Source organism: Pistacia vera, unplaced genomic scaffold (assembly GCF_008641045.1).
Source record: "Pistacia vera cultivar Batoury unplaced genomic scaffold, PisVer_v2 Contig123, whole genome shotgun sequence".
Lineage (NCBI taxonomy): Eukaryota > Viridiplantae > Streptophyta > Magnoliopsida > Sapindales > Anacardiaceae > Pistacia > Pistacia vera.
The window spans coordinates 449448-460536 of record NW_022195282.1 but is presented as its reverse complement, the minus strand read 5'-3'; the positions used below and the strand labels follow the sequence as shown (position 1 = coordinate 460536).

General features: G+C 35.3%; 2 protein-coding genes and 2 non-coding genes across 4 annotated transcripts; 3 read left to right on the top strand and 1 right to left on the bottom strand.

The window, feature by feature from the left end:
- The first annotated feature begins 307 nt into the window (after window positions 1-307).
- LOC116116231 (zinc finger protein GAI-ASSOCIATED FACTOR 1-like) lies at window positions 308-3508 on the top strand. Its single transcript, XM_031402328.1, has 3 exons — window positions 308-765; window positions 1397-1793; window positions 2222-3508. The coding sequence occupies exons 1-3, from the start codon at window positions 546-548 to the stop codon at window positions 3312-3314; spliced, it is 1710 nt and encodes a 569-aa protein (XP_031258188.1). The 5' UTR covers window positions 308-545; the 3' UTR covers window positions 3315-3508.
- A 672-nt stretch (window positions 3509-4180) lies between these two features.
- LOC116117406 lies at window positions 4181-4271 on the top strand. The gene has a single exon (XR_004125948.1). It is a non-coding gene; the product is annotated as a small nucleolar RNA R41 (small nucleolar RNA).
- A 65-nt stretch (window positions 4272-4336) lies between these two features.
- Window positions 4337-4409, top strand: LOC116117417. The gene has a single exon (XR_004125955.1). It is a non-coding gene; the product is annotated as a small nucleolar RNA Z155 (small nucleolar RNA).
- A 939-nt stretch (window positions 4410-5348) lies between these two features.
- LOC116116888 (metal tolerance protein 2) lies at window positions 5349-10391 on the bottom strand. Its single transcript, XM_031402931.1, has 12 exons — window positions 9919-10391; window positions 9767-9836; window positions 9541-9638; window positions 9265-9410; window positions 8991-9106; window positions 7882-7978; window positions 7619-7703; window positions 7154-7216; window positions 6918-7023; window positions 6519-6661; window positions 5877-5968; window positions 5349-5787 (listed from the first exon to the last, which is right to left on the bottom strand). Exons 1-12 carry the CDS (start codon window positions 10273-10275, stop codon window positions 5679-5681), a joined length of 1482 nt encoding a protein of 493 aa, XP_031258791.1. The 5' UTR covers window positions 10276-10391; the 3' UTR covers window positions 5349-5678.
- Between the last annotated feature and the right edge of the window lie 698 nt (window positions 10392-11089).

The following is an 11089-nucleotide window of genomic DNA, read 5'->3' as shown; positions in this document are numbered from 1 at the left end:
ATTTTGTGTAGACCAAAAAACAAGCCCCCCATCTTGAGTGAGATAACCAACANATGTTTGAGCTTGGATCAGTGATCGTGAAAGAGTATATACAGAGGAGTCAATCATGAGGTACGCCTCTTTTATATACTACGAATTGTTTTATAAGGTTGGTTAATAAAAATATAAAGAAGTAAGCATGAAATGGCAATTATTATAATACCCATGACAAAGCAGGGGCATTTGATAGGCAGTTGTCTCTTGTGAACACTATATATATATATTTATATTTATATTTATATAAAGCCAAAGAAAGACCAAATTTCAATGTTAGTCTTATGTAGCAAATAGTTCTCCTCTTCACCTGAAATGAAGGAGAATTCCCTGGTTTTTGTCTTCCTCTAGTGAGAGCAGATTCCTGATTTTGTGTACACCAAAAAACAAGCCCCCCATCTTGAGTGAGATAACCAACAACTAGAAAGAAAGAAAGAAACAATAGAGTTTTGGAAAAGGAAAAAGAGAGACAGACAAACTTTGTATAATTATCTCAAAATCTTTTGTTCCAAATGTCAAATATCACAGGTGACGAAGGGAGCCTCTCTTCAGGAAATACGGGGGAAGAAGTCCACCAGCATCAAGAAAAGCAGCACCAACAAAACCTACAGAATCACTTACAGGGTTCCACTTCAGGACCTTCTGCTGCAACTAACAGCAATGGCTCTACCTCTCAACAACAACAACAACAACCGGTTGCAAAGAAGAAAAGGAATCTCCCGGGAACTCCAGGCAAATTCAACCACCCCCATCAACTTCAATTATGTTTTTTATACTAATTATGTATATAGTCGTGTTCTTAGTAATAAGAAAACAACATTTATTATTTTTATGACATCCAGCACATGGCCAACCTTTGATCAACCAACATGATTTCTAAATTTGTCATGGCCGGTTTTGAGTATTGAAACATGATTTTCAAGAATTAATGGAAGTATTCTTGGCAGTTCGATTTCTAAAACTATTTTCTCAGATTTTTGAAGTTTTTATGCAAGCATAAATGTGAAGGTGGATTTGATCCAATTCCAAAGAACTAAAGTATAGTTCCTTGAATTAATTATGATCATAACTAAAGGCGCCGATTGATTTTCGCCAAGAAAAAAAAAAAGATGGTTACATGAAAAGTCCAATTATTGCTTAACAGATTACAATTATTGCCGAGAAGTACTATTTGCTTGATTGTACTTTTAGTATCTCTTTTTGTTTTTGCCTGTTCTAAACTATGGGGCCATGAATCTATCTCATGGAATTACACCACTGTGTCAGTTGGACTTAAGCCTTTGACTAGTCAACTTGTTTTCAAATATCTTTAACTATACATTTTGATCATGAATTGAACAAGATTATGCTAATTATGTTTCAGATCCAAATGCTGAAGTTATTGCCCTATCACCAACAACCCTAATGGCTACAAACCGGTTCGTGTGTGAGATTTGCAACAAGGGATTTCAGAGGGACCAAAACCTACAGTTACACAGGAGAGGCCATAATCTTCCGTGGAAACTCAGGCAAAGGACTACAACAGAGGTCAGAAAACGGGTTTATATATGCCCCGAGCCAACATGTGTTCACCACAACCCAGCTCGCGCATTAGGAGACCTTACTGGCATCAAAAAGCACTTCAGCCGTAAACATGGGGAGAAGAAATGGAAATGCGACAAATGCTCCAAGAAATATGCAGTGCAATCGGATTGGAAAGCTCATCAAAAGACCTGTGGTACCAGGGAATACAAATGTGATTGTGGAACCATCTTTTCCAGGTGAACCTAACATATAACATATATTGCATATAATATAAATTTGCCTCTTTTTGGCGATTTTTATAGATAAGAGAATTGGTTTTGCATGGTAAATTCTCGACTTCGAAGGCTGTCAATTGAGGCCTAGGCAGAGTTGGCACTATACTGCGATTAGGCTTTTTTTTTTCTTCTTAGCTTAAGATTTTGCATGATTGTCTTTTGCTTTGTGATCAAATAAACATTAGAAAATGGCCGACATAAGATAGACACTTTTACGCTTTCTTTTTGACGCCTTTTTTGCAATCAAGTTTGAAATCGCTGTCTTTCTCTGATCTCTGTCTTCACCTAGATTACAAAGTCTTATCATTCTTTTTTATTATTATCACAAAGAAAGAAAAAAAAAAAAAAAAAAACCTAATATGACCCCACTGCTTATCCTTGTGACGCAGACGAGATAGCTTCATTACCCACAGAGCTTTCTGTGATGCATTGGCTGAAGAAAACAACAAAGTAAACCAAGGACTGATGAACAACATTGGATCAAACATGCAAAGCCAGATGCCAGAGCTTATGTCATCAATGCCCTTAAACACCGCTACCAATACATCCATTGGAATGTCTGATTTGAACAATTTCGACCCCAAAAACCCCCTCAAATCCCTTCCTCAAGATCTAGTCCCAATGCCTTTTAAGTCCATGAACATGGGAGGAGGTATGTTCTCCAGCAGCTCCGGGACTCTCTTTGGCGCTCCAAGAACCGTTTCCTCATCTTCTTCAAGCCTCCAGCTTAGCTCCAATACCGCATCGGGATTCAACTATCTCCAAGATAGTAAAAATGGATGCCAAATTTCGGGAACGGCTCACATGTCAGCAACAGCCTTGCTGCAGAAAGCAGCCCAGATGGGTGCAACCGCAAGCAATAGTATAAACTCTCCCATGATGCAAAAGAGCTTTTCTAGTAGCATGGCAGGTCCTGACCAGCTATCTTCGATCAAACCACCATCTTATGGAGTCATTCAGCAGCATAATACCTCATATGAACACTTTCCATCTCAGCCGGACCAGTCAAACATGGTTGGAATCAATGGTGGTGCATTCACTAACCATATCACGCCAAAGACCTCACAAGAAATATCACAACTTTTTGATACTGGTACAGGAAGTCAAGCAATGAATGATATGGGAATCTTTACTAGTATGTACACGTGTGGTGAGCAAAACCAATTCTTGAAAAACATGGAGCATGAAGATAGTAGTGGTAGTTCAAGCTTGATACAGGCAAGACCTGGAATAGAACGTAACTCGACAGGACCATCAAGGTTTGGAGGAAGTAGTGGGGGTGGTGATGTGATGACACTTGATTTTCTGGGGATTGGAGGATCAAGGCCAACCAATTTACATGAACAACAGCATAATCAGTTGCATCAACAAAGAATGGAACTTGAAGCAATGAGCCAGCAAAGAATGCCAATAATGAATCCCTTCCACCAGCAGCTTTCACATGGTGATTCAGCAATTGAAAAACCCATCTGGGATGTTTGACTAAATTCTAAACTTTTGTTTTTTGATTTAGCTTTAGTGCTATATCCATGGAAGAATAGTCTTCTGAGTTCTGACCACATTCAGAGACAGAGAAGAAGGCTACCAGTTAACTACCAAAGTGTTTGGTTGGTTACTCAGCAACTTGGTCAATGTAAAACATGAGCCTGTAATTTGAATTCATATGGTCCTCCTCATGCATAATCTAATGAGATAGCTCTTTGTGATATTTTATTAACCTTATTTTGAGACTTGAGTTGAGGCAGGGAATATTTTTCTTCAAACAGAAACAAAAATGGTGTCTTTAATAAAATATACAATAATTCATTCTGCAACGTCCTAACACAGTATAACCATGAGCGCCTGTCCTACCATTTGAACTACTTAAAGGTGGGTTAATAATAGCTATTAACCTCAACAAATTTATCCCCAATTTTTTTTGTCCATCTTTAGACTTTGAGATAATTGCAGAATTTAATTTGGAACGTCATATTTTTTCTGTTAATTTTCAAAAATATCCTTACTGTAAGCTAACAAAGAAAAGAAGATTGGGCCGTAAGAGCCGAATGGGCTAAAGGTTAAGGTTCAGATGGACCAGGCCCATGACTAAAGGGGCAGTGTCGTAATTCAATACGGAGAGTTGCTTCATCGCACTTACGAACAGCCAAGGAACCCTAACCCTATTGCAGATTTCTTCTATATATATGTACCGGTTAAGCTAGGTCTCACCATCTCTCTCTGTATATCTCACGCACACACTCACAGAATTGCCATCTAAGCTTTAGGGTTTATGTTTAAGGTTTAGGTTTTATATTTAAAGTTTTTCCCATAATGGGGATTGTATCATTTCTGTGGTTGCGAGTAAAGAGTATGAGGCTGTGATGTTGATAACTACCTATTTTATGAGGGATAAATTATCCCTAGTGATTATAAACACCAATGGATCCTTCTGAGCCGAAACTCTTTTTTCATCTTGATTTTTGTTTTTTTCTTCTCTGATTTGAAATGAATCGAGACTTTAGAGCCACTGATGTGATGATATATTTTTCGGAAAATATGATGTCGACTAAATAACAGACTACAATTATCTGATCTCTGGCTCTCGCATCAAACTTACAAATTCCTTTTCTATTTCGTTTTCTTATTATAATTTATTACACATTGGAAAGTATATTGGCCTAAATTTGAAGAGAATGCGAAACCTGGGCAGCTGGTGTTGTGGGCATTGAGCAGTCATTTGATTGATTGAAATCTTGAATTTTAGCTTATTTTAACAAGCAAAGTATAATCCAAATCTCTAACCTCTCCGAACTATTAGTACTCAGCTGCCACACTCATTTGTTTGTGCTACGATAGTCGCAAACTACTCCCTTCGTTTTATATTTCAATATAAGTGACTTTTTAAGTTTGTATACAGCTAAAAAAATTTGAACTCTCTCCCATCTTACTTTTTTGCTCCGATTTCACAGGTGGGAAAAACTTCAGCTTGCACACATAATTATTTAAATAATTTAATATATATATTGCCATTTTTTTCCTCTTATTATCAAGATAAGATAAGCGATATTTAATTTTTAAAAAAATTACACTTTCAAAACGATATTTGAAAAAAAACAAAGGGAGTATATGATATAAAGTTCAGTCTTCATAAACTGGATCCTTTTGTTAAGTTTGATTTCCTACGGTAGTCTTTATACATGGCTTTGGAAAATATTGAACAATACTATATTTATAATTAGTCATACAAATAGGCATACGAAAAACAAAAGAAATATTAGTTATTTTATGTAAATTTTATACAATTTTTGACTGGTTACATATAACTCTAAGCAAAACATGATTGAAAAATATTTGTAAGATTTTGGTAGTAATTTGAAGTCTGAAACAAAATACTCCCTCTGTTTTTTTTTTAAATATCATTTTGAGGGTATAATTTTTTTTTCAAATTAAATGTCGTTTATCTTGTCTATGATAATAGAAAAGAAAAAATGACAATATATATATATATATATTAAATAATTCAATGTGTGCAACAGAAAAGGTTTTTCCATCTACAAAATCAGAGCAAAACTTTTCCCACAGTCAAGTGGGAGAGCGATGAAATTTTTTCATCTAAAAGTTATGTACAAACTTAAAAAGTCATTTATATTGAATCGGAGGGAGTATTATTACAACCACCCACTCAAGGCTTTTGGAATGTTATCATTTCTTCTTGTTATTGCACACCTCTCTGGGAGATGATGAATGAAACATTATGATACTCTACTACAACAAACCAATGTCCTCCCTTAAAGCTATGTTTCTCTTTCAATGCCATACTACAAATACAAAACAAACAGGTTCCATTCTCTGTTTGTTGCATTTCCGCTATTGTGGGATTGGGCGCCCCAATTTTAGCTGTAAACTTACTTGAAAAACATTAGAGGTTGCCTTTAAAATCTCCTGTTCTGCTTCTGCTGCCACTTTCATTGCATCCCTGTCAATTGTCATCAGTAAAAAGAAATTTGTCAAACAGTTTTATTGTTGTCATCAAATTCGGTGATGTCAGAAGTAACCAAGTAATACCTAATCAAAATGTCAGGAGGCATGGAAACTTCAATTTGGAGTAAAATCCTGCCTTGCAACAAGTGGTGAGTTATGCGCTCAACCACAATATTCTGAAAATCAGAATTCTATTAATTCATGAGACAGAATAAATATATTTCAATTAAACAACATATAAAGTGAAACGTTTAATGAAAATGTCCTATCACCACCAACTAATTAGTAAAATGCTCATGCATGGCTCAGAGAGCATCATGGTCAAGTGGAAAACAGTAGAGGCATCAACAGAATTCGATTGTCATCTAAAGCTTGGAAGTTACAACTTCGACAATCAGAACTACCTGACTCGTTATTTTCTCTACCTTGAACCAAAGGTTTCAGCAACATATTACTTCATGTGGTACACCCGAACGTAGAAGATACTTGAAATAATTACCAAGGAGATTGTGTAGAATAAGGAAGCAACATCAGTTGATGGAAAACCAAGATTCAATAATCCTTCCAATATTAATAAAATCTCCTGGGTGCTATATTTGATATAAAAAGCCATGTAGCATGTATTCTATAGGCATATACTTATGACATAGTTCACTATCAATATACCATAAATTTACCAGTATATAAGCATTTTAAGTTCACTCAACTAAGAGAAAAAGAAAATACCTCTGGGAACTTTGATGAGAAAATATTGTGAACAATAGCTTCAATATCTGAGTCCACATATATATTATCCTTTTGATTTACGGCTCCCTTGACACTTTCTTGCTGGTCCATCACACTTGGAGATAATTGTAAAAATTCAGGATCTACACGGACATTTAGAAATGATTAGAACACACATAGATGATATAGATAGAATAAGAGACTAAGATTTTCATTAACACAGATGATGATAAGAGACAAAGAAAAGTGAATCAAAATAAAGACTGATGAGATTGAAGTTACAACTGCAAGATCAATGAGAATGACAACAATAACTTCTATAATAATGTGAAAAAGGTATACTGTAACTTAAACTAGTTTGCCCGGACCAATTACAAAGAGAACAACCAAGTAACCCACCTATGTGTATGAAAACTTCAGATACTTTAGGATGAGACTTATGAACATGATCACGAACATTTTCGCCAATCGCATGAGCAGCACTAACACTAGAAAATGGATCAACCTGCAAATCAAATGTTGAAAGCATGTAACAAATAAGTCATTAAGAATTTCCAGCAATCTTACATGAATGCAGATTCATGGTCTAATATAAACTTCTGCATTGGAGTTAATGTATAATCAGGAGAACGTACCACGATATGTACATCAAGGTACAGATATGAACCAGCCCTCCTTCCCCTTAAACGATGGCATCCCTGCAGACAATTCAAAAGCTATTTAACAAAGAAAGCCAAAAAAGGAAGAGCAACATTGGAGTTATTAACTTCACCTGCCACAAATAACCAACTGATGAAATGATAACTGAGGAATTCCAAAAGTTTAAATCAAACAAATTATACTTCAACTTTACTCTGTAGCTAAATTTTACGTTTATCATACAAATACATGGAACTCATGTGCTCCCACCAAAAAAAAAAAAAACTAATGAACAAATTTGGAAAGTAATTGGCATCCATGGCAATAAAACAGCAGTAAAAACAAAAAACAAAATAGAGAATCAACACACAAGCAGTATGGAAACAATGGATCAAAGAATAAAGTAGCACAATTTCTAAAAAGCACATGTGAGGGGAAAATATCAAAATTCTAGTACATACCTTGACTCCTTCAACCTTTAGTATTGTCTCCCTTATAGGGGCCAATTCTTCTGCTGGGATTGCAGCATCCACCAGTTCCAAGACACTAGTAGTTGATACAAGAACATATTCAATATTGATATTCATGACAAAGACACAAAAGTAACTTCTCTGATAATCATTCAAGAACAAAAAACCAAATTTTCAGCACTCAAAATTATTAAAGATGGACTTTGGGTTGTCAATAAATGAGATGGTGCAGTATAATGGAAAGCAGATAATACCTCTGATAACCAGTGTCCAGTCCAGCTTTTAAGATCATGCCTGAGACAACCAGTCCAGCCAGGGGATCTAGGAACTTAACTCCAAGTATAGAGCCTCCTAATGTCATGATGGCAAATAAGAATTTGTGATCAATCAGTATTCACAAGATTGAAAAGTAGTGGATCATTAAGGAACTCAGCAAGGAATGAAACAAGAAAACTAGAGGAAGAAAGATACTGTTCCCATATGTCCTCAAGAAATGCTAAAACTGAAGGATGTCACCCTATAAAGTTAAAAACTGAACTGAAGAAGAAACAGTAATGATGCCAGCAGAGCATATGTAGAGTAAAATTCAGTAAGTGCCACATAAAGGACCTTCAGCCCTTTCTGACCATTGGGAGGAAAGTTGACATACAGTCAATCTATCATTTTCAATCCACCAGCCCGAAGTGCAGAAAGTTATGGACAAGGGAATAGATTATGATGATACCAGACATCTCAGAAGTTCACTGATATACAACTTCAGAAAGCTTTTCTGATATATAAAAAATAAATAAATAAAGGTTTCTCTATTTTAAAGTGCAAATTGTTTCGGAAAAATACCTTAGCTTTTTCCAGTGACAAAAATTGTGAAGCAATAGTGGGAATTTGAAGATCATAAGTGTAAATACACTAACAATCAGAATTTATAAGAATCTTAAAAAAAAAAAAAAAAAAAAAAAAAAAAAAAGAAGTTTCCCATTTTGAACAAAATGGTAAATTATGGAAACAACAGCCTTGTGTCCAAGGCATAGGCCTCCTTGAATGTCTCTCGAGTCCCGGGTGTGAATCCGGGCAATTGCATAGGACAGAATTTAAGGGAAAAACTATTTCCCATTGTGTACCCCAACCATGGAACCAAGAAGATGAAAAAGGCTGAGCTATCTATATTCTAAAGCAGTCCTGTGGACGTCATATCGCATGAATCAATATCAACATTCTGCAGTATATATTGGTCAAATAACCAACTGAATAAAGTATCATCTATGAACTAAAAAAAACTATACTAATTAACCACAAAATCATGCACTAAGATGTTACAAGTGTAATAAAAAAAAATTAAAAGATTATTAAATGCTTTGCTTCTTACCAACCCCAATAAGAGCAACTACAGACGAAATAGCATCAGCACGATGGTGCCATGCATTTGCTTTCATTAGTCCACTACCTTGCCTTTCCCCAGCTCGTTTTGTGATCCAATAAAGCCTATGCGTAAAACAAAACACTCCAAGATTAGAATACAAAGCAGCCAACACAGTACAAGAAAAAAAATTGGGTCCCAAAAAAAAATCCTCCTGCATCCAGAAGTAGTATAAACAAAAAGTTCATCAATTAAATTAGAAATAAGAAGACTTAATGGGTACCCTTCTTTAACAGATATTGATAGAATAGTCATGGTCAAAGCTAGTATAGGGTGACCCATATCAATTCCATGATGATGTCCACCGTGATGATGATGGCTCTGCAAATTCCCGTGATTGACTACTTCAGGAGCGGTAGACATCAAACCCTGCACATGATTAAGAAAAAAAAATTCTAAGGGAAAGAAAGTAGAAAATGATTTGATTTTAGATGTATTTGGAAACGTTTTTATCAAGTCATTTGTGATCAAACAGAAGAGAGAAAGAAAGAAGGTGTACTAGCAAAATGTCTAAAGCATGCCATGCAATACCGCCCGCAGTTGCCAATAGCATACAAGAGATTCCAAGAGCTCCAAGAGTTTCAAATTTACCATGCCCTGAGAAGACAAAATAACAATAATGAAGCCATGATACAAACCAAGCATAAATTCATTAAAGACAACTAAAAAGAGATGCACAAATTTAAGAAAAACTGAGTAGCGTGTAGGTACAAATTAAACGTGACCATATGGATGTTCTTTGTCTTTAGGAGCCTTTGCCGCTTTGAATGACCACAACGCAATCCCACTGAGAACCTGCAATAAAATAAATAAATAATAAAATAAACCGCAAGCATAGGGAAATGCGAAACCAACAGATTTTAAAAACTGTAATTACCACATCGGATACGGAATGGGCAGCATCAGCAATAATGGCAGTACTTCCTGATACATATCCAGTCAAAGCTTTGCCAGTGGCCAACCCGATATCGGAGAAGAGACCCAGCCAGAAAATGTTCTCGGCCTCTTTTCCGGAGAACTGGTGGCGGTGGTCGTGGTGGTCATGAGAATGACCTAAATGCCATCTAACGGGGATCTTGAGATAATGTTGACTAGAGAAATTTGAAGAAGGGTTAGAAAATTGGGAATTTAGGGATTGGAAAATGGGGTGATAGTAGGTTCTGTTGGATTTTGTGGACAGTGTGGAGATGTAGGTTCTGTAAATGATGTTGAAATTGTGGAATCTAAATCCCATTGCTCAGTTGGTTAAAACAACAACAAAGGTGAGAAAGATAGATTTAGTTGTATCGAGTGATGGAAGTTGAACTTGAAGTTGAATTTCAAGCGGAAAGCTTGACATGGCTATCTAAATTTTCTGTATCCTTCAATCCATTTCAGATCATATAAGAATATGATTCCTTTTCACGTGTCATCAGAGCTGTCGCTGACTATACACAAGAAAGTAAAACATGTCGCTTTATTTCGAAAAGGAAGATGATAGGTCGTCTATGCCTCCGAAAAGCAGATGACATGTCGTTTATAAACACACGACTCACTGATATTTTGTATTGAATTAGTGATAACTGTGTAGAAGAGTTTGGATATAATCGTATTATGTCTTAATTAATAACAATATGCCGTCTTGATGGTTGAGCTGCCTTTGTTAGCTTCTTTCGTTCATTTGAAACTAGGGAGAACAACGTTTTCCCACCCAAGTTTTGACGAAATAACACTTTTTCACCCGTTAAATTTCAAAATGATGTTTTTCTATCATTGGTCAGGTTTTGTTAGTATTTTATATTAATATTTGATTTAAAAAACGAAAATATATTTAAATAATTTATTTCTTAATTAGTTTATTATAAATTAAAATTTTATTAAGTCAAAATGTTTACTCAATTATTTATTAGTTTAAGTGTAGAGATATATTTTTTCCTTCGTTTATTTAATTAATTAGGAATAATAATTTTCTATGTTAATTAACAAAAATGAAAAACATTATAATGATTTGAGATATTGATGACATTATAAATAAATATTAAAATCATTTAACTTTAAACAATTTCATA

Excerpts from the sequence above, each read along its gene's own strand:
- LOC116116231 (XM_031402328.1), top strand. The coding sequence starts at position 546 with ATGTCAAATATCACAGGTGACGAAGGGAGCCTCTCTTCAGGAAATACG. Across the intron at positions 766-1,396 it reads GAATCTCCCGGGAACTCCAG|ATCCAAATGCTGAAGTTATT; the intron begins GCAAATTCAACC and ends ATTATGTTTCAG. Across the intron at positions 1,794-2,221 it reads TGTGGAACCATCTTTTCCAG|ACGAGATAGCTTCATTACCC; the intron begins GTGAACCTAACA and ends CTTGTGACGCAG.
- LOC116116888 (XM_031402931.1), bottom strand. The coding sequence starts at position 10,275 with ATGGGATTTAGATTCCACAATTTCAACATCATTTACAGAACCTACATC. Across the intron at positions 9,411-9,540 it reads ATGCTTTAGACATTTTGCTA|GGTTTGATGTCTACCGCTCC; the intron begins GTACACCTTCTT and ends AATCATGTGCAG. Across the intron at positions 7,704-7,881 it reads CTGGACACTGGTTATCAGAG|TGTCTTGGAACTGGTGGATG; the intron begins GTATTATCTGCT and ends ATCAACTACTAG.